The sequence below is a fragment of the Toxorhynchites rutilus genome, chromosome 1, assembly GCF_029784135.1.
Source record: "Toxorhynchites rutilus septentrionalis strain SRP chromosome 1, ASM2978413v1, whole genome shotgun sequence".
Lineage (NCBI taxonomy): Eukaryota > Metazoa > Arthropoda > Insecta > Diptera > Culicidae > Toxorhynchites > Toxorhynchites rutilus.
This window is the reverse complement of record NC_073744.1, coordinates 206,254,881-206,275,570: the sequence shown is the minus strand read 5'-3', so window position 1 is coordinate 206,275,570 and position 20,690 is coordinate 206,254,881. Positions and strand designations below refer to the sequence as shown.

Genomic DNA, 20,690 nt, shown 5'->3' with positions numbered 1-20,690 from the left:
GCCGGTGGAAGTATGTTTCGTTCGTTCACCTACTGGTTGGCGTATTCATCTGTGGTGGTATGCGAAGACGGGACGAGAGGGAAACCGATGAGAAATTGCCACCATCACAACAGCCGGAGAAATATATAAATGGATGAAAAGAGAATTATCGAGCAGATAGTATCAAATGACTGAATTGTATACGCCGAATGTGATGGTTGAGAAAATGTTTTACATTACAATGCCCTTTGAGGTTTTAATCCGGTTTTCATTGCTTTTGAAAGAAAGTGAAACTGAATGTGTGGAGGGGGATATGTGACAATCCGAAGATAATTAGGATCTTCGGGCTAGGATATTTATTCGACATCTGAACGATTTTTACGATTTAAACGAGGTTTAGAAAAAAGTGTTAAATTTATAAACAATAATTACAAACAATTTATGAAGATAGGGAAATAACTCATTCTCATTCCTTTTCATAATCCTTCTTCCATTACATCAGTGAAAAGTTAGTTAAGAATGACTACTGGAATTCGTAGTTTAAAAGTTTCATGCACTAATCACAAATGAAAGTTCGAACAAAAAACCGGCGACGCAGGAATTTAAAACCCGCGTAAGTATGGATGTGGAAGCACTTCTTTTTGTTTACATGTATGAATATTTTATTACGTTCCTCGTGCAGTTGAAGCCAAAAGAAGATGATAAACCACCCACTCACATCCACACATCCATCAGAACGTGGTGATTTGGTCACACATGGAAAGCTATCGAAGAGAAAAAGACGATTCGGGAAAAATGCAAAGTGGTAAGCATGAAAATTGTATATCATAAGCGAGCTTAAATAAGACACGATCCTATAAATATGCGGCTTTTATGGCGAGAAGGTGAAACTGGAGGCTCAACACAACAGAGCACGTGTTAAGTGTCTTTTCAAGTCGGTTATTATTTTGTTTTCTTCGTTAGCTGTCGTTTTTCTGTTATCTAGAAAGTGAAGATGAGGTATACGCTGTGAATAAATAATAATGAATGATGGACGATGTTTTCAACGGACATAGCATTTTCATAGCATTCCAGAACAAGTTTGATTGTTTCGCTCACAATTCTTCGAACCAAAAAAAAACAAGGGAAATATTTGCTATTCATGATATTTTATTCGCGGAAATTTGCATTCGGTTTGCTACCCTCACGTGAGCAGCTGACCATGTTTATGTGGCTGTAAACAATGAAAATGCAATACTTTCAACAGTTGGTTTGAGATATGAGCTTTTTTTTGTAATAAGAGATAAAAAATGAATAAGAATAAACCAAGTGTTGCGTGCGTGATGTTCGTATGCGCTTAAAAATGATATCTTACCTCGTCACTTAAATTTATTCTGGTGCATCTCATGATTGATGTTTGTTCTTACTCTTAGTTATTTTTCATGCGATTATGTCACGTAGTCGAACTCATTTCTAATAACAGCTTTTAAAAAAAAAGCTGATCTTTGCTGACTGCTTTCGATATGTATCCTAAGATGATTCCGTGTTCCCCAATTAAATATATCCTAAACTGAGCAGTCGTGCGTTTTGCAAGCACTCACAAATAAAAGATAAAAATATGATGAGTGGATTGTAAAGAGCATCACGATTTTTACAGACTCTATAAAGCTATTGAAAATCGTCCACAGGTGATACAAGCTGGCACATTACAACATAACGTACCGTCGATGTGGGTGAGATTGGGTCAAAAACGGAGAAAGTTACTATTAGTAATATCTTGACAAATATTGCGAATATTTTTGAAAGCTGTGTACCGTTTAGTAGGAGACATATTTTCAATGCTTTCAATGCATAATACTTTACTGTAGTACAAATAGTTATAGTTTAATAATTTATCAAAGTTTGATGTGTAAATACATGTGTAAACACATCAAACTTTGATGAATTATTAAACAATAAATATTTGTACAACAGTTACGTATTATACATTGAAAGTAGTGAAAATATGTCTCCTACTAAACGGTTCACAGCTTTGAAAAATATTTGAAATATTTGACAAGATATTACTAATAGTAAATTTCTCCGTTTTGACACAATCTCAACCACATTGAGGTTGCCTAAACAATCATGCAAGCCACTGAATCAGATGGGAATACTCATTATTCTATCCATGTTCAATCTTCTTCTTTCACAGCGAAGAATACATTATATTATCAAAAATGTAATCTACAAGAATACTGCTTTAAATCAGAACTGACCAACCAATATTGAATTGTATAAATTGAATGTTTTGTTCACGCTCACTCCGAGCGTCTGATTACATTTCACATTTACTCTTATTCTGGAATACGACCGTATCAGAACAATCCGTACGGAACGAAATTTCCTGCAATCCGATCGACTTGATACGAAATCAAACGTATTCCGCAATTAGCTCGTCAATTCAAAGTTTTGATGTTCGTTTTGCGTAAACACATGGATCCCACATTGATACTACTCGGATTCAATAATAAAATTCGAACAAACTTCAAATCTGATCGAATTCCAGAATAAGGGTGATTAGTTACACACAAAGTGTAAAAGCATTTGATAACTGCTCAAATCTGAATTCTATTAATCCATCTGCAAAAACTTAAAATATCAAGCTCCATACCATAGGAGGCGACGCACGCAGTTTCTCATTTCGTCAAAATGGAAGGTGAAGAAATAACATCTGAAATCGTTTTGAAAAATGATGTGATTCAATCGAATGAAGAGCAGAACCGAAGCCAAGAAATTCCCTCTGTTAGGACGGAAAATGGGAAGAAAACTTCTGGAATCGCTTTGGAGAATGATATTATTCAGACGAATAAAGAACGAAAACGAAGTCAGAAATTGTCTTCCTTCAGAATGGAAGGCGAAGAAGTAACTGCCGAAATCGTTCTGGAAAGTGATATAATTCAAAGGAGTGTAGAGCGTAACCTACATCGATCGACCATCGAAAACTCTTTCTTCAACGCGCGCAATCTGCTACTGTCACAGATCGGTTACAACGGAGATAATATGTACTAACTATTCTTCAGACGAATTCCCTTTTTTCATAAAATTATTTTTTATCAGGTTTACCTTGCTGATGCATCTAATTTCCCGAATCATCAACGAGAAGTCCGAGAACGCGGTGAATTTGTTCGAAGAATATTGTCGACTTGTGAAGCAAGATATCTACCTTCACCCGGATTACAAATTAAGGATCGTAACAGGGGCCGAGCAGATCAGACACATTGATTTCGCCAGAAGCTTCCTTAATAATATAAAAGTAACTTTCAATGATATCTATAATCACACAATCACATTGTAGCAATTCTTTATGACAGACTATGGATGACTGTTCGGCAACAATTAAAAGTTCCTCGGCTCATCCGACCATTGCAAAACTAGCACTCACTTGGTCACATTTCGGATTTGCACTACCACCCTTCGTTGATTACTTCGTGGATCACCAGTTGCATCAGTTTCGCCAAGAAGGGAAGTTCAAGCAGGTCCGGTTCTGGGGCATCATCCATACACTCGATTCAAATTATTATGTAATAGAACTCGAAAGGGACAATATCGAGGCGGTCCAGTTGGAGTACGAAATGGCGAAGGAGCAGTCTCATATTGCAAAGGATGTTATTGACGACTTGATTCGGGCTGTTGTATCCGAGGACTCGATTGTAACTGATTGGTGCGGAGCCGAGTCGATGGTGGCCGATATTCTTGAGGAGATTTTGGAATATGCCATTCCCGCTGACACGGATATAGATCTTGCCATGTCTGTTACCATTCCAGTGTTAGAAAATGTCATTGAGGAAGCGATAGATGTCGCGCAAGAGCCGGAGGTAGAGCTCAGTGTGATGGGTAGTTTGGATGTGGTTTCTTGCAATGCAACGGTAGAATCATCTGATTTAAGTTTGAATCAAGTGAAATTTGCTTCGTTCAAAAAACTTGTGGAGGTGAAATTGAACGTTTTTCGATACTTGGTCAGTTTAGATCCGTTAGGAGGGGACTGGGTGGATCTACCAGAAACAGATTTGGAAAAGATAATTGCGTCGTCCGATGTGACAAGCTACTTCAGAGGAAAATTGGATAGTCCCGTAGTTGAGGGGAAGAAAAAAATTGTCAGCGAAAAAGATTATTTGAGAGCCGTGTTAGCGAGAATTTCGATGGACCAATTCGCTCGTCCAAAAAATGCTGAAGACCGTGAATCAGAAATACCATCACTAATTTCCGAAAAAGATGTTAAAGTATACTACAAGGCCACGGGTTTTCCTTGTGATTGGAGTGAGAAAAAGTTGAATAGGAGGCATCCAACCTCGCAATTTATCTTCAAAAAATCTAACATTTGGCCAGGATCGTTTACCTTTGATGCAGAGCACATTTATTTTGGCTGGGGAGTGCAAAATGTTCAAAGATGCAGACACCGCCTGTTGACATCATGTAAGTGCTGAAGGCCCTTTTTCTAACTTGTTTATATCTAAATTCAAATGAAATATATTTGCCAATCGAGTGCGAGTTTATCAAGGTGTCGACTCAAAACCCGAAAACCCGGTTTTCCAGTAATTTTTCAGAAAAATTTCATATGTAGACAATTCTCAACTCCCAACATTCTTCCGAAATGTGGAAGGTGAAAGTGACGAACCAGCCAAATGTGTTGAAGGTCACTATAATACGAAAAAAAAACACTGTGGTAAGACATCGCGGTGATTTTCCATTCGTTTGAATGTTTCACTTAAAAAAGAAACCGATTGCTATCATTTGACAAAAATATATTTTATGTATATTATTATTTAAAATGGACCATTATAAGCAATCGAGAATAAGGCGTTTCTCAAGAGGGGTTGATAATAACTGATTTGGAATAATCAAATTCGATCTAATGTGATATTCTAGCGGTATTTTTAAATTTTATTCACAATAGAGCGCGATCACATCCAATCGAATCTGTCAAACAACACTGTTATTGTTTAACGAAAATAGAATCGCAATTCACGGTGGATAAAAACGCTCATTTTGATAGTTTGTAAAAGTTATATCATAAGTTTTATTATCATCAAAAACATTTTAAAACGAACAATGATTTGTCGAAAATGATTTTGTCCATGTGTTGGAATAAAAGTGCCTTCTTTCCAGATCCATCCATACATACACTCAGTCCAAGTTTTGCGTTCATTTTTCTCCTCGTAAAATCTTCGCAGGAAATATTGCTCAGCACGATGTCTTCGAGGTATACTAAAACGTACGTTTCCAGGGTGAATGCTTCCAAAATAAATACAAATGCCGCACATGGTTTGTCCAGTCCTAACTTTAAATTCAATGAAATGTAGATTAGTGATTCAATTCAGGTAAACAGGCAAACAACAAAGTCCAAAAGTTCCAAGAAGTGGATTGGTATTTTCATGATTTTGCTGATCACAGTAGGGTAAATAAAGGCTTGGAATAACGCGGTGTACACATATCACACTTATTTTTTCGTATTCGTTCTGCTAGTAGTTAGTTACCATATTAATCAATTACCATATTTACTTAGACATAATTATCTTCATGCGAGTCGTCGATAATTCTCACCTTGCTGTCATTCGATTCGTTGTCATCCTCAATGACAAAGACTTCGGTATCGTCCTTCCTGCTTCGTGCTCTTGTCCGATGGCGACGTCGAATATCACCCCGCTGATCCAACTCAATCAGCTTCCGCGTGGATGAGTGGAAGGCTCGAATCGTCTGTCGGTTGTTGTGTTGAATTACCGATGTCATGGTACGGTTTAGAAAACGTTTGTTGGTTTTTTTCAGGGGGCACGACTGCCAACCCAGAGCACCCACTTGAGCGGCCCGGACGCTGCCCATTTTGGTGTCCCGATAAATTTCCTTGATTGCTCGTCTGATGAAGAAGATAAAAAGTTATATGAAGCATTTAATTGATATGGTGGAATGCGATTAGTTCATTTATAAACAAATTCAATGATTTGTTGATTCAGATCCTAAAAGCATGTAGGCATGTTGGAATGATAAAGCAAAGATTTTTTCCACGGTGAACAATAGACAATAAAAGGTAACATAAGAACATAACCCATAGAATAAAATAATTTTATTCAGTTTTAAATGACCACAGAATTCAATTTTATATTCAACCAATATACAGGTGGAGGTTTGTCACGTTACTTACTGTGTTAGTAGGTCCATTGGTTCGATTGGTACATCGCTTTCAGCCACTTTCACCGTCCCCTGTATTTTAGTGCCAGCAGATATCGAGCATGATACGGTTCCCTGAAGTTTATCACTGACATTTTGGTTGGTTGAGCTTGGAGTTACAAAACACTCAGCGGATAAAGTGTCTGTATTCCTCCGTAAGGATTGTGGTTCCTTACAAAGTTGCTGTTGTACATTTTCAACTGACGCTACTGGTTTCACCGTTCCCACTATCAGGCCATGATTCCAATTCATTGCGTTTTTATCTGACATTGAGTAAAAGTTGGAGTTTTGTTTGAGTAATGGTTTATGTGTACTTACGTACTTGTTTATTTGTTTTCGGAGACTTTTAATCTTTCGATACATTTGTCTCTTATTTACATAGAGATATGGACATATGTTATTCCAAACACAACAAAGCATAATGATAAGAAATGTCAAAACAGAAGCTGATGCCAACGCTACCTGAATGTCAAATATCTTATCACTTTTAATATGAGCTATTGTGTACAATATTGTTTACAACAGATATGTTTGATTCAAACTTGATCGGAGATTAATTGACGAATTTACGCAAAGCTGAATCAGCTCATGCGACACCTACATTAGAGCTCAGAACCACAAAAGTGAGGGTGTTTGTTTATTTTACGCACTGAAAAGCAAGTTTCGATGGTGATTATACATTTTATTTCAATTTAGATTCATTTCAGCCATTGATTGTCGTCAGTATATGGTAAGAAAGTTGGAGTTTTGTATATTCACGATGGTTCGTCAACTGACGAATTTACGTTGGGTTTACAACCAGATGGCGCAGAGAGTAAAATGAGGATGTTTTGTTTTTTTGGTATGAGCTTCGTTCAATTTTTTTAGAAAAATCAGAATTTATCTTCAAATTTTGCGGTTTCATGTATACTTTCCACGCTGAAAAGGTTAGAAAATCATCATTTTACAATGTGGTATGTATATTACAAGGAATGGCTTATTATAAGTATTGTAACTTTAATTTTTTTCAACTAAGTAAACGACGAATAGGGTGTTTTGCGCTAAAAATACTGCAAATCCTTCTCGTATCGGCCCCTACATAATCAATGATATCAGCCAATTTGATATGATATCGATTTCATCGCAATTATCCATAGTATCAATAACCGGTATGCATCATCAAACCTAAAATTTCCGAAGAGTATCTATGACTTTGGTAAAATCGCTTGTTGAAACCATCGGCAATATACAAAAAAATAATTTTCTAACCATATACTGACGATATTTAGTGGCTGAAATGAATCTAAATAAAAATAAAATTAATAATTACGACCGAATCGCGCTTTTCAGTGCGTAAAATAAACAGACACCCTCACTTTTGTAGCTCTGAGCTCTAATGTAGGTGTCGCATGATCTGATTCAGCTTTGCGTAAATTCGTCAATTAATTAAATCTATTGACGAATTTACGTTAGATTTACAACCAGATGGCGCAGCGAGTAAAATGATGATTTAGTTTGAAATTCGTTTGAGTGTTTTAGAAAAATCAGAGTATTTTTTGAAATTTCTCTGTTTTAAGTATTATTTCTATGCTGAGAAGGTACATTGTTTTATTCATGAAAGATGGCTTGGAATGAGTGTTGTAATTTACATGGATAGCATGTGCTGTGCTTCAAATACTGCAGATCCTTCTCGTATCGGCCAAACGGAATCCCCTACATTATCAATGATATCAACCAACTTAATATGATACCGTTTGCATTGCCATTATGTACAGAATATCATAACCTATATGCATTATCAATCTTGATACTTTCGAAGATTATCTATGACTTTGGTTAAATCGCGTTTTGAAACCATTGTAAATATACAAAAATCTAACTTTCTTACCATTCACTGACGACATTTAATGGTTAACCCGAATTTAAATGGAAATTGATAAACATGATTACGACCGAATCTCGCTTTTAAGCATCTTCATGGCATGAATTCATTTTGAATATTCAACAAAAACTGATAATAGTATGCAATCAGAGTGAACCGAATGCTCTTGATTGAGTTTTTGTAATAATAAAATTTCACGATCTTGTTAAAGAGTAACTAAAAGCTGTAGCGAAAAGCTGTGGTGCTCTGCTTCCTCGTGGATCGGTGACAAATTACAGCACTTCCGGTGGTAGAGAATCTTAACAATGAAGCAAAATTTGTACCAAAGGGTTTACTATCAAATTTTGTTCCCTTTTGAAATAATATTCGAAATGATAAACAGACGGGACGAGTTTAATAAATATTTATATAGTTCTACTGCAGTTCATGTATCCCTAGCTTATAATATTAGTAGAGAACTGGTTGTCACCATCTGTGCGGTAGTTCGGTTCGTTTTATTGTCGAAACCATTCTCGTTTGCTTATTATTAGGCTGACGAAATAGTTCAGGAATAAAAACGGGATACTTATACCCAAAAAACTGGATTTATAGCCCTTTTATAACTTATTGGGTATTAATAAACAATTCACGATTTATAATACTGGATTTCTAGTCTTGCTCCAACTAGCAAGCCGTTTGTAGTTTCTCATAATGCTGATGTCACACACAACGGTTTGTTACATACAAAATTCAGGAGCAAAACACTTCAGAGGATCGAAAAAACAATCAGTGATGCGCAGAGATATTTTTGTCGTCATTTTAACATTCCATGCGATGAATTAGACTCAGTTGCGGTTAAAAATCTATATACTGTAACCTTTGGAGAGTGTAAACATTGTACATTGGGTTCCCTTGGATTGGCAGCCACGAGTTATCATCTAGATAACTCGTCTTGCTCAAACCTCTGTAGGGGAAGGAGGCGGGACCATCATCAAAAAAATACCAATAGTTCTACTTGTTTGCAATCCCACTCCTGTGGAAACGATCCCCTTTATTACTCGCAAAACTCCAATGTAGAGGGATTGTCTGAAGCATTTCAACACAATGTCTTTTGCGACGAATATCCTTAAGGTGGCCGTACACTGTTTGCCCGAAGGTCAAATATTTGTTATTTTTTGACAGATAAGTTTTGTTTTGATATTTGTACAAACACTATTTTGTTTGCCACTCTTCAATTTTCAACAGTAGTAAACAATATCAAACACCGAACATGGAAAAAATCAACTGAAATATTCAAGGTAACCTAACCATGTACCGACAGGTTCGAAGAACAGTCTGAAAAAAATATTTTAGGCATCCAATAATTGAATATTTGCTTGTCGTGTTTTGTGCAGAATATATTTGATCAGTACACGTTGACCAAATTTTATCTGTCAAAAAGAGTCAAATATTTGGCTTCGGTCAAACAGTGTATGAGCACCCTTACGCACATTCAATTCCTAATGGCGGGTTTACATTAGGGAGATCTATAGCTATAGATGGATTTATTCACGTGAAAATAGGTGTAACCGGTGAGAATAAATATGATACACTTATTCGAGGTATATATAACATGAATAAATTCAGCATATGTAAACGCTTGTGAATTTCTCACTGGTGAGAAATCACTAAAGTTGAAAGCAGTTCTACTTTAGGTGAATAAATTCACCGAAAATATGACTATATTCATTATAGAAGTTCACGCTAGTGTAAACGGTTGATGCGATTTCTATAAATCTCATCATATTTCTTCACATGAATATATCACTAGTCTAAACCCACCCTAAGTTAATACCGTTTTGTCTCAAATTCCGAACACTTAAGCTTTGTTGGCAATTCTTCTTTGGAAAAATGCTATACTCCCAAAAATTTGAATTTTGTGCTTCGAAACATGATTCAAATTCCAAATTTGCTAACCCAAACATTTTATCGCTGGTTTTAACAGTCACTTTTTTGCAAATGATTATTATCATATATTATGGGCTGTATCGATACCTGTAAATTATGTTAAAATGAAGCCTATACCGCAAAGAATGTCTCGGTTTTTATTATTCAATAGCTGACCCGGCAAACTTCCTCCCGCCCAAAATTATTTTTTTGTTATCAATACCTTCGAAAATTCACGTTTTCTTATCTGCGATCATGGGTCCAATCGCAGAACGGTTCATTCAATAGCTGACCCGGCAAACCTCGTTCCGCCCAAAATTATTTTTTTGTTATCAATACCTTCGAAAATTCACGTTTTCTTATCTATGATCATGGTTCCAATCGCAGAACTGTTCATTGATTCATCTTCTAATTGACCCTTTACTTTTAATATAAATTTTCTAGGACTTCTACAAAAACTCGTCATTATAATATCAGATTATTTTCTCGTTCTCGTTCAAGATCTTTCAATCACTTGCAAATAAATGTTTGGTACAGAAAATATGATAGAATGAAGATAGCCCTAAATCGGATAATTCCTTCTTCGAGTTTTGCTCCACACATTCACATTATCACATTAAAATCCATTCCCATTCAATTTCGTTGACGCAAACATCAAATGGACTAACAACGCTTGTCACTATGTAATTATAGAACATTCACCCCTTAGAGAGGGAGGAGGAGTGTCTATACGCCATAGAAACGTTTCGTGCCCTAGAAAACTTCAACATGCCAAAAATTCGTTTGTTTAATTAATTATCGGGTTATGCTGAAATTTGTATTCCTTTGTATGGTAGCCCCTCACCCCTTAGAGAGAAGGGAGTTGTGTCTATCCAACATAGAAACATTTATTGCACCCTAAAACCTCCACATGCCAAATTTGGGTTCGGTTGCCTAATTAGTTCTCGAGTTATACTGAAATTTGTGTTTCATTTGTATGGCAGTCCCTTCTTAGAGAAGAGGGAGGTGTATCTATCCACCATAGATACAATTATTGCACCCTAAAACGTCCAGACGCCGAATTTGGGTTCGTTTGCTTGATTAATTCTAGAGTTATGCTGAAATTTGTATTTCATTTGTATGGTAGCCTCCCCTTAGAGAGGGGGGAGGTGTGTCTGTCCAACATAGAAACACTTATTGCACCCTAGAACCTCCACATGCCAAATTTGGGTTCGTTCGCTTGATTATCTCTCGAGTTATACTGAAATTTGCGTTTCATTTGTATGGCAGCTCTCCCTTAGAGAAGGGGGAGGGGTCTCGATTTACCGTAAAAACCTTCCCCGGCCCCGAAAAATCCAACATTCAAATTAGTACGTCGATTGGTTCAGTAGTTTCCATGTCCATAAAAATCAGACAGACAGACAGACAGAAATCCATTTTTGAATATATACTAGCTGACCCGGTAAACTTCGTCCCGACCAAAATTTGTTTTTTGTTATCAATACCTTCAAACATTCACGTTTTCTTGCTAAGCGCACGTTCATGAGTCCAATTGCAGAACGGTTCATTGATTGATCTTTTAATCGATCCCGTTGAATTTACCTTTCACTATAAAATTCCTAGTATTTCTACCAAAACTCATCATTATAATATCAGATTATTTTCAGCCACAATTCTCGTTCACAATTTTTGAACCACTTGCAAATAACATGTTTCTCCGTTACATGGAATGAATGTTTGATACAAAAAATATGATAGAATAAAGGCAGACCCCTCCCTTAGAGAGGGGGGCGGAGTGTCTATTCACCACAGAAACGTTTCGTGTCCGGTAAAATCTTTACATGCCAAATTCGGCTTCATTTCCTTGATTAGTTTTCGAATTATGCAGAAATTTGTCTTTCTTTTCTATGGCAGCTCCCCCTTAGAGAGAGGGGTGGAGTGTCTAACCACCAGAGAAATATTTATTGCACCCTAAAACCTCCACATGCCAAATTTTGTTTCATTTGCTTGATTAATTCTCGAGTAATGCAGAAATTTGTGTTTCATTTGTATGGCAGCCCTCCCTAAGAGAGGGGGGAGGAGTATCTAACCACCATAGAAACATTTATTGCACCCTAAAACCTTCATATGCCAAATTTGGTTTTGTTTTCTTGATTAATTCTTGAGTAATGCAGAAATTTGTGTTTCATTTGTATGGCAGCCCCCCCTTAGAGAGGGGGAGGAGTCTCAAACTATCACGAAAAGCTCCCCCGGCCTCAAAAACCTCTACATACCAATTTTCATGTTGATCGGTTCAGTAGTTTCCAAGTCCATAAGAATCAGACAGACAGACAGACAGACAGAAATCCATTTATATATATATATATATATATATATATATATATATATATATATATATATATATATATATATATATATATATATATATATATATATATATATATATATATTCAAAAACGAAGTGTTCGGAATTTGAGACAAAACGGTATGATTTTGTAGAGATGGAATTTTAAATCAAAGCGAAGCAACGATATATTTGTGCACAGACCGTTCTTATTCTTACATTTTCAGAAATTTCCAACTTTCCAACTATATCTTCCAATTTTGTCCCTTAGAATTATGTTTCCTTGCGGCAGCCACATGGGTTTTTGTTTCGAAATCACGGACCTTCCCTTGTTCTCATAAAATAAATGGGCATAGAATTTCCGATATTCACCCGACCAAACTATTATGGTGATTGCAATTGGGACAAACAAAGTGGCATGTCCTCGATCATCCAGCCGAAATGGTAAACAAGCGAAATAATTCCGCAGTCCTGCGTCGACAATGCGGCCTTGTCCTGGAAATAAGCCTCTATATTTTTTTAAAACACTTTGCACCACACTAGTCAAAAATACTGCTTCCTTTTGGTGTTGGATGATTCTAATAAGATCATCAAAATTAACAGCAACTTTAGTGGCAAACATACATCATCTAATGATGTCAATAAACTACTATAAATTACTATTAGTGATCTTTCGAACATTTATTGGCATCATTAGATGATGTAGGTTTACCACTAAAGTTATACTATATACTCAAAATACGGTACAAATTGATAAAAAAATGGGACAATGGAAATGGTCGAAAAGCCCACTCAGCCCACTACTTAAACACTAATTATATGCGAAGAAATGGAAAACGAAAGTATTAATTTTCAGTGCACTTATTTTATTAATAAATATCCATTGATAAAAATGTACAGATTTTCCCTTTTTCGCTTGGATTTACTATTTCATCTAAATCAACCATTTATGTTTTTAAACTGGTTTTCACTGCCCCTTCTCATCCTTTTCACAAATGAAGGACTTTTTTTATACCAGAGATGCCTCCCATCTCACTCTTCCAACAAAACTTGCATTTCATTGTTTTCTCTATGTATAAACGCATAGGTCGACTACCACATCAACTTTTTTGTTGTTGCTCAGTCCACTTATTTTGTGCTGTTTACAACTGTTTACACTTTTCCTTAGACTAAATAAATCTTCAGACCGGTATGTGTTCCTTGCGTATGTGTGTGTGTTTGGGTTTTTGTGTGGGAGACGCCCAGAATTTCAACAACAATCAACTGATGTGACTGCGGTTTTCTTGGCATTGTTCTCATTCCAACTTCTACTGAAGTTCATTTTCACTGTCTCTTTCCATAAACGTTGAACACCGCCAAGCTTCATATTGTTTTTAGTATGTGTGGGTTTGGTCCCCTATATATCCTTCATTACATTTCAACATTTTCATTTCTTACAAGTAGGCTTTTCGCTTCGCAATGGCGGTAACAGCAAAGTGAAGGCGTCCATTCTTCTGTCTAACTCTACACATTTGACCAGGATTCTCCTTTTTTTTCTCTTTCGAAAAAACTATCTACCCTTCAATTTTTTCTGCTTTTTTTCATCCGAACAAAACCTTTTCACAACTTTAGTCGACTTTTATGATTGAAATAATTTTGCAGTTGCAGTTTTTTTAAATGTGATAAATACCCGAAATTTTCTAGTTTTTTTTTCCAAAAAATATAGTACATTTTTGCTAAAGCAATCTTATGAACAAAGAGAAGAAAACGATTTTATACAAATTACCTAAATAGTTACTATTATTTCGACAACAAGAATGTTGATTTATATAAACTATGAAACGAAATGATGTTGGTTTGCCCGCTCGGAGAAATTACACAGTTGACGGATTTCGCGCCAACTCGACCAGATGTTGGCATGACCCTCTCAGAACACAATGAAACTTCCTGGGCGTGAAGACCTTACCTCATTAAGTAACTTGGCATACTTAGTTTTCCCAAAAATCTATCTAGACTAACATATGGAAAGAGCCAAATATGTTTGACCATTTTTTATAAATCTTTTTTACCCGAAAATGGTAAGTCCTACAAAAAAGTGATCTATGGAAGAGTTTTAGGAAAATAATTGAATTTTCAATAAAAAATACTGGAAACATATTTTTTGAAATCCTACACTGAAAAAAAAAACTAGAAACTTAAAAACTAGAGGTAGATTTTCTCAAGATGGTCATCTCAGATTTTGGTGAAATGGTAGATGAATGGTAGATAAATATGTGCTCTACAACTCTTCCATACATTGCAACCTGTGCATATTTCAGGCAAAAATTTTTTTCTAACAATAACTTTTTCTATATTTTATTGAAATTAAGTTTATTTCTTTTTTCAGTGCAGAAAGCCAACCAAAATGAAAAAAAAAAAAATAATAAAAATGTTTAATGAGTTTTTAGAGGTCTTTATTTCAAATCGAATGTAATAAAACTAACGACATTTTTTGACAATAAATTCATTTTTGATTCATCTGATCTTATACCACGTACATGATAACTTATATTCTAAGATATACAATCATCATATCTTTCCTATTTTTTTTTTCATTTTATCTAACATTCTGAAGGTTTTGGGATCAACTACTGAATTTGAAAACCTTGTAGCTGCATTTTATTTTCATCTACAGGAATAAAACAATTAAATTTTTGGGTTCCCGATATTGTTTTCGCGTGATTGAATAGTTCCTCAAGTTCACTTGCCTTTTTTGTATGCTGTTCTTTGGATACGTTACAGAAATTCAATTTCGTGATACATTTGTCATTTTGTTTAACTGCCCAATCATAAAGCACAAAGTGCTGTTTGGATTGTGTTTCCGTAATTTTGGGCAAGACTTGCTCTCTTTGCCATTCGTTTCAGAGTCCCTCTCGTGGGAGGTGGCAAAGAAATTCCATTCTGATTCTAGTCCGTAAACTTTTTTGAAATTACATAGACTGGCGAATTTGTGTTTGTTTTTGTAGTGTGCTGCCGATGGAGCGGACATGAAAGTCATTTTAGTATAATCGAGTATTTTTCCGACAATTTCTATCAATTTTTCTATAAACAACTGCACAGTCACAGTGCAGTGTATTAAAACTTCTGAAATAACTATAAAGCATACGTTTTCTTGTTTACCATCTTTTTTGTAGTTTATTTCAAATGCGTGAATAGTTGCTTGCGAGCTATTCCAGCTGTGACCCTGTGCCGCATTTTGAATTATGAATGAATAATTCTCTGAAAAATCAGAAATTACTATTATTTCTCCTTACGTCAACGATTTTTTTTTAATTTCGCAAAAAAGCAGACTACTGTTTGTAAATAAAGTCATGCTCTATGAGTTTGTCTACTTTGTCAACAAAATACGGCACAAATTAATCGTTTGGGTTTAACCAAGGCGCTTATATCAATGTAGAACAGGTGAAGCAACATCATCATTTCAAACAGAAGGGGATTACGGTTTGTGGAGCGGGGGTTGTTTGTTTTGTTATTGCTAGGATACGCCATTATTGCATATTCACATGCGAGAGTAGTGGAAATGAGAATGAAATTCTACAAAATCATCCCTTCTTTTTCACATAAATTCGCGAAAGTCGAACATAGTAGGCATCGTTCGAAAGAGCGTCGTAGCAGTTTGTAGAGAGCCGCCGGCAGCGTTCTGATGCTTTTTGTAAACAATACCGACAGCAATTCCAATATGGCTGAAAGTGCATTTCATATGATTGTTTCACCTGGTATATATGGAGGCACCTTGGTTTTAACATTGATGAATTGATTATTTGGAAACACAATCCATACAGCACTAGAGTTTTATGATTGGGCAGTTAAACAAAATGACAAATGTATCTAGAAATTGAATTTTCGTTACGTATCCAAAGAACAGCATACAAAAAAGACAAGTGAACTTGAGGAACTATTCAATCACGCGAAAACAATATCGGGAACCCAAAAATTTAATTGCTTTATTCCTGTAGATGAAAATAAAATCGCAGCTAAAAGGTTTTCAAATTCAGTAGATGATCCCACAATCTTCAGAATGTTAGATAAAAAGAAAAAATAGGAAATATATGATGATTGTATCTCTTAGAATATAAGTTATCATATACATGGTATAAGATCAGATGAATTAGAAATGAATTTAAGGTCAAAAAATGTCATAAGTTTTATTACATTTGATTTGAAATAAAGACCTCTAAAACACTCATCAAACATTTTTATCATTATTATTATTTTTTTATTCTGGGTTGACTTTCTGGACTGAAAAAAGAAATAAACTTAATTTCAATAAAATATAGAAAAACTTTTTTGTCTTAAATATGCACAAGTTGCAATGTATAGAAGAGTTGTAGAGCAAATATTTATTTACGATTTCATCAAAATCTGAGATGACCATTTTGAGAATCGACTTTTAGTTTTTAAAAACTATTTTTTTCAGTGTAGGATTTCAAAAAATATTTTTTCAGTATTTTTTTTTTCTAAAAATTTAATCATTTTCCTAAAACTCTTTCATAGATCACTTTTTTGTAGGACTTACCATTTTCGAGTAAAAAAGGTTTATATAGAAATGATCGGAAATATTTGGCCCTTTTCATATGTTAGTCTAGAGAAATTTTCGGAAAACTAAGTATGCCAAGTTACTTAATGAGGTGAGGTCTTCACCAGTGTTGCTAATGGTCACCATCGTATGACTGTTCATGGAGACGTATGTGCTGTGTCATTAATGAACATCATAAAATGAACAGTCAAACAACCGTCGAACTAAAAATGTCATATGACATTTCGGCTTTTTTTCGTCCTATACATTAGATATCCATCGCCCCGTAATTAAACAACAGTGTTCACGGGGAACGCTCACCACTGAAAACGTTCATTGAACACATTCGCACTTGATAAGGGAGAGTTCGACGGTTGCTTTGATATAGCAATCCGTCTGAATACCATACATCGTGTATGGATGTGTGAGTGAGCAGGTGGATGTATATGTGCAGCTACGCTTGAATGCAGAATAAAGGGAGAAAAAGAATGCACACCACTGCAGTTTTGATGTCAAATGACATTAAAACTACAGTCATATTAGCCGGAATTGAGGGATGGTTATGAGCACGAATGGTAGAATGGAAACAGCATATTTTCATCGCTCTTCTGGGTACGGTCGACAGAAAGAGAAAACATATAAACGTTCAATTGATAGTCGTGTTTGCGGCTGTGTGTTTATTTCTGATGTGACTGTTAGAACCGAGCAATGCATTCTTGGTTACATTCGCAATACATATTGAGCCGTAACTCTTGAGCAAGGGCGGTATGTGATGGTTGAGAGAAATGTCGACCGTTTACAACACTGGTCTTCACGTCCAGAAAGTTTGATTAACTTCTAAGAGGGTCATGCCAACATCTGGTCGAGTTGGCGCGAAAACCGTCAGTTTTTGATTGTTTGACCTTTTGGCACTGATACGTGAAGTAAGGATGTCTTTTGTTTTTAAACATTAAAACGATTTATTTCAATGTTACTGATATACGAATTCAATCGGTATATCAGCCGTTTGAAAGGAATCAACAAACTAAAATTCAACGGTAAGCATTTATGTACAATTTTTTTTTCTCTTCTTTTCGATTCCCTAATTTGCGTTTGCCACCGTCGACAAGCTCTCTACGAAATAAGAATGAGGACATAAATTCCTTCATTTTACAGTGAACAATACAAAATTTCCTTTTTCCAAAGTTTCCGCCCAAAAGCGGTTTGCTTAAAATCAGTGTGACGACGTCATAATAATTACGTCTGGCGCCGACTTTCGAATACCGGTCACCGTTGGCGGATCGAGATCCCGTTCCAGCACTACCTTTTGCTGTTGATGCTGGGGATGATGGTGATGATGGTGATGGGAATGGATGCCCCCATGAAGATCCCTCTCCAGCTCTTCGTTTTCACCGGGTCCGACGGCCACGTCGGCTATGCCAAGCTCTTGCATTTCAAATTTGTTCCCTTTACTACGATCAAGCGTACCTCCTCCCCCTCCACCATGGTGATGATGATGGTGATGGTGGTGGTGTTTAATTTTTGGAGGAGGTGGTACCACCGAGGGAAGTTGAGTGGGTGAAGGTTGCCCCTGTTGGGAAGGTGTTTCGTATCCGAACGTAGAGAAACGTATATTGCTTGGATTGGGAGATTGTGTCACCTTGTTTTTGAACACTGGTTGGAACAAAGATTCCCTAAAATGGAAATTAATAATTAGAAAATTGTGAAAAAAATGCTGAATCAGGGAATCTTACCTAGTTTGACAAGCCATATCGCACATCCCGGCGTCCTTCAAAGCCATTGCTCCCCTCATAGGGTCTTCGTGATAGCTGCTTCTCAGAATGGCTTGAATTTCGTGATTCCGACTGGGATCATTTTTTAAATCTATTCTACTACTACTACTAAACATATGGCTACCAATTCCTCCCGCACTTCCATCAGTTCCGCGTCCACCACTTACGGCACTCCCACTACCACCGCCACCACTACCGCCGCTTCCATCACCCACAAGCGAGGGTGACATCATTTCTCGGTAATAGCTATTGGCAGTATTCTCCAACACGTTGATTGGTTCCTTATCAAATGCTGGCGGTGGAAACTTTGTGATATCCAAATCAACCGGTTTCTTCGTCGAGTGTCTGCCCAGCTCGTTCAGTTTGCTCTCCCTCGATTGGCGGATATGCTCCCGGATGATCTTGTGATCTCGCATAATCTTGCGCACAATTTTAATGACAAACGCAATCACCATGCAGCCGAAGATGATAACGAACACAACCATAATGATCGTCACGTGTTCCGACTGAGTGGGGTTAGCTTTCTGTGTAAATCGAACAGTTAATGAACAGACGATGTATAACCAATTCATACGTGAGAAAAAGTTTACGTACCTGGCATTCGTCTTCGTCCCAGCGAAAGCGACAATTGATACGCCCGTTGCACCGTAAATCGGAGGAAATACAAGTGGCATCCTCACAATCGTATTCGTCATCATCGCAAACTATAAGAAAATGAGTTTGTTATCATCAACAGAAGCAGTCTGTGCGGCCTCTAGAGAATGAGACAACAATAAATGTTGTTGATCATTGTAAAGAAAGACAAGTAGGCAAGGGATCCGAGTCGACCGCCGACCCGCCGTCAGAAGCGGCGGTCCCTCGCACACAAACCTGCGTTCCACTGATTACCGGGTTAGTTTGAAACATAGGATACAATCTTTTAGCAAGGTTCGACCAAGCTTTAGCGAGCGTCGGACGGCATACGTTTGCCAAGTGCAGGGACTCTCAAACTATTTTCGATATCGATCCCCAGGGGATCTTTGAGAATCCCGTTTGCCCGGTTAATTTTTGTTTTGAAATATACCATTCATTGCAGTGATTTGGGTCGCCTTGATGAATAAATTTTGAAGAAGGAAGCCCGTCTACAGCGATCGATCCGTTGGAACCAATTTTCGACTACTCGGCCACAAATTTCAGCCGAAATGTTGCGAATTTCGCGTTGGATGTTGTCTCTGAGCTCTTCTAAAGTTGCTGGCTTGTTAGCATAGACCAGTGACGTGACGTAGCCCCATAAAAAGAACTCCAATGGCGTCAAATCGCATGAACGAGGTGGCCAATCGACAGGTCAATTTTTCGAAATAACCCATTCACCAAACTTACTACTCAATAGATGCATTATAACGTCTTGTTGAAACCTATATGATTATCAAAATAAACTAAAATATCATTGATGTGAATATCTTCCAAATCTGGCCAAAAATAGTCTCTCAACATATCGCGATAGCGCTCTCCATTGACGGTAACATGACGGTCGTTCTCATCGAGGATATATGGCTCAATCACTGCTCTGGGATGAAAACCACACTAAACAGTATTTTTGACGTAGAACTACGTCTTTCATTAAGGGTGCCAAATCAGAAAACAGGTCACGTTTTTATGAAATAAAGTTAACGTTAATAACTATTTTTGCCGCGAACGGATTTTGGCGATTTACATACTAAACGAATCGGAAATTCCGTAAGATTTGTTTAATATGCTATACATTAGAATCCCCTGGTTTTTAAATGGTTAAAATTCATGAAAACTTTAAGCGTTTCCATTTTCCCATACATTTGTTCTGTTCATTTGTGTGCTTTCCCGAACAGAGATGCCAATAACGAGCAACCTATCGACGACCAACGGAGGGGAAATCGTAGGATTTAAAGTCTCCGTGAACAAAGGAAAAGTAGAAGAATGAAGGGGAATACTTGCCCTAGAGTATAAACAGTGGATCTCGCTGAGGCAAACTTTCATTCGGCAAGGAAGAGGAAGGCAGGCTCGAGCCCTGCAAAAAACGAACGCATTGCCAAGGGGAATAAAATTTCGAGGCAAGCGTCATCCAATGATGCACGCGATGTTGATGCAGTGAAAGGCGCTCGCACTGAACCGAGCCTT

General features: G+C 36.8%; 3 protein-coding genes across 20 annotated transcripts in view; 1 reads left to right on the top strand and 2 right to left on the bottom strand.

The window, feature by feature from the left end:
* Window positions 1–10: 10 nt before the first annotated feature.
* On the bottom strand, window positions 11–6,600 carry LOC129762719 (uncharacterized). 5 transcript variants are annotated; one of them, XM_055761233.1, is made up of 4 exons: window positions 6,485–6,600; window positions 6,137–6,425; window positions 5,542–5,851; window positions 11–49 (listed from the first exon to the last, which is right to left on the bottom strand). In XM_055761233.1, exons 2-4 carry the CDS (start codon window positions 6,412–6,414, stop codon window positions 26–28), a joined length of 612 nt encoding a protein of 203 aa, XP_055617208.1. In that variant the 5' UTR covers window positions 6,415–6,425; window positions 6,485–6,600; the 3' UTR covers window positions 11–25. The 5 variants fall into 5 exon arrangements, with proteins under 5 accessions (XP_055617208.1, XP_055617204.1, XP_055617205.1 ...); XM_055761229.1 differs by lacking the exon at window positions 11–49 and adding an exon at window positions 5,004–5,278; XM_055761230.1 differs by lacking the exon at window positions 11–49 and adding an exon at window positions 5,004–5,278 and having other exon boundaries at window positions 6,481–6,581.
* Window positions 177–4,477, top strand: LOC129762718 (uncharacterized). Of its 2 annotated transcripts, none has more exons than XM_055761228.1 (4): window positions 177–592; window positions 662–784; window positions 3,058–3,253; window positions 3,312–4,477. In XM_055761228.1, exons 2-4 carry the CDS (start codon window positions 678–680, stop codon window positions 4,422–4,424), a joined length of 1,416 nt encoding a protein of 471 aa, XP_055617203.1. In that variant the 5' UTR covers window positions 177–592; window positions 662–677; the 3' UTR covers window positions 4,425–4,477. The 2 variants fall into 2 exon arrangements, with proteins under 2 accessions (XP_055617203.1, XP_055617202.1); XM_055761227.1 differs by lacking the exon at window positions 177–592 and adding an exon at window positions 2,604–3,002 and having other exon boundaries at window positions 717–784.
* A 6,496-nt stretch (window positions 6,601–13,096) lies between the features above and the next one.
* Window positions 13,097–20,690, bottom strand: part of LOC129769360 (uncharacterized) — a 91,809-nt gene continuing 84,215 nt past the window's right edge. For all 13 annotated transcript variants that reach the window (XM_055771586.1, XM_055771670.1, XM_055771594.1 and 10 more), the window contains 3 exons: window positions 19,152–19,261; window positions 18,519–19,081; window positions 13,097–18,458 (listed from right to left, as the gene is read on the bottom strand). In XM_055771586.1, coding sequence (XP_055627561.1) covers window positions 17,999–18,458; window positions 18,519–19,081; window positions 19,152–19,261 — 1,133 coding nt within the window. In that variant the 3' untranslated portion in view covers window positions 13,097–17,998. The remainder of the gene's footprint in view (window positions 18,459–18,518; window positions 19,082–19,151; window positions 19,262–20,690) is intronic.

Coding starts and splice junctions, on each gene's coding strand:
- LOC129762718 (XM_055761227.1), top strand. CDS start 2,650: ATGGAAGGTGAAGAAATAACATCTGAAATCGTTTTGAAAAATGATGTG. Junction 3,003..3,057: donor GGTTACAACGGAGATAATAT/GTACTAACTATT, acceptor ATTTTTTATCAG/GTTTACCTTGCTGATGCATC. Junction 3,254..3,311: donor GCTTCCTTAATAATATAAAA/GTAACTTTCAAT, acceptor TCTTTATGACAG/ACTATGGATGACTGTTCGGC.
- LOC129762719 (XM_055761229.1), bottom strand. CDS start 6,414: ATGAATTGGAATCATGGCCTGATAGTGGGAACGGTGAAACCAGTAGCG. Junction 5,852..6,136: donor CCAATGGACCTACTAACACA/GTAAGTAACGTG, acceptor CTTCTTCATCAG/ACGAGCAATCAAGGAAATTT. Junction 5,279..5,541: donor ACGAATCGAATGACAGCAAG/GTGAGAATTATC, acceptor TTGAATTTAAAG/TTAGGACTGGACAAACCATG.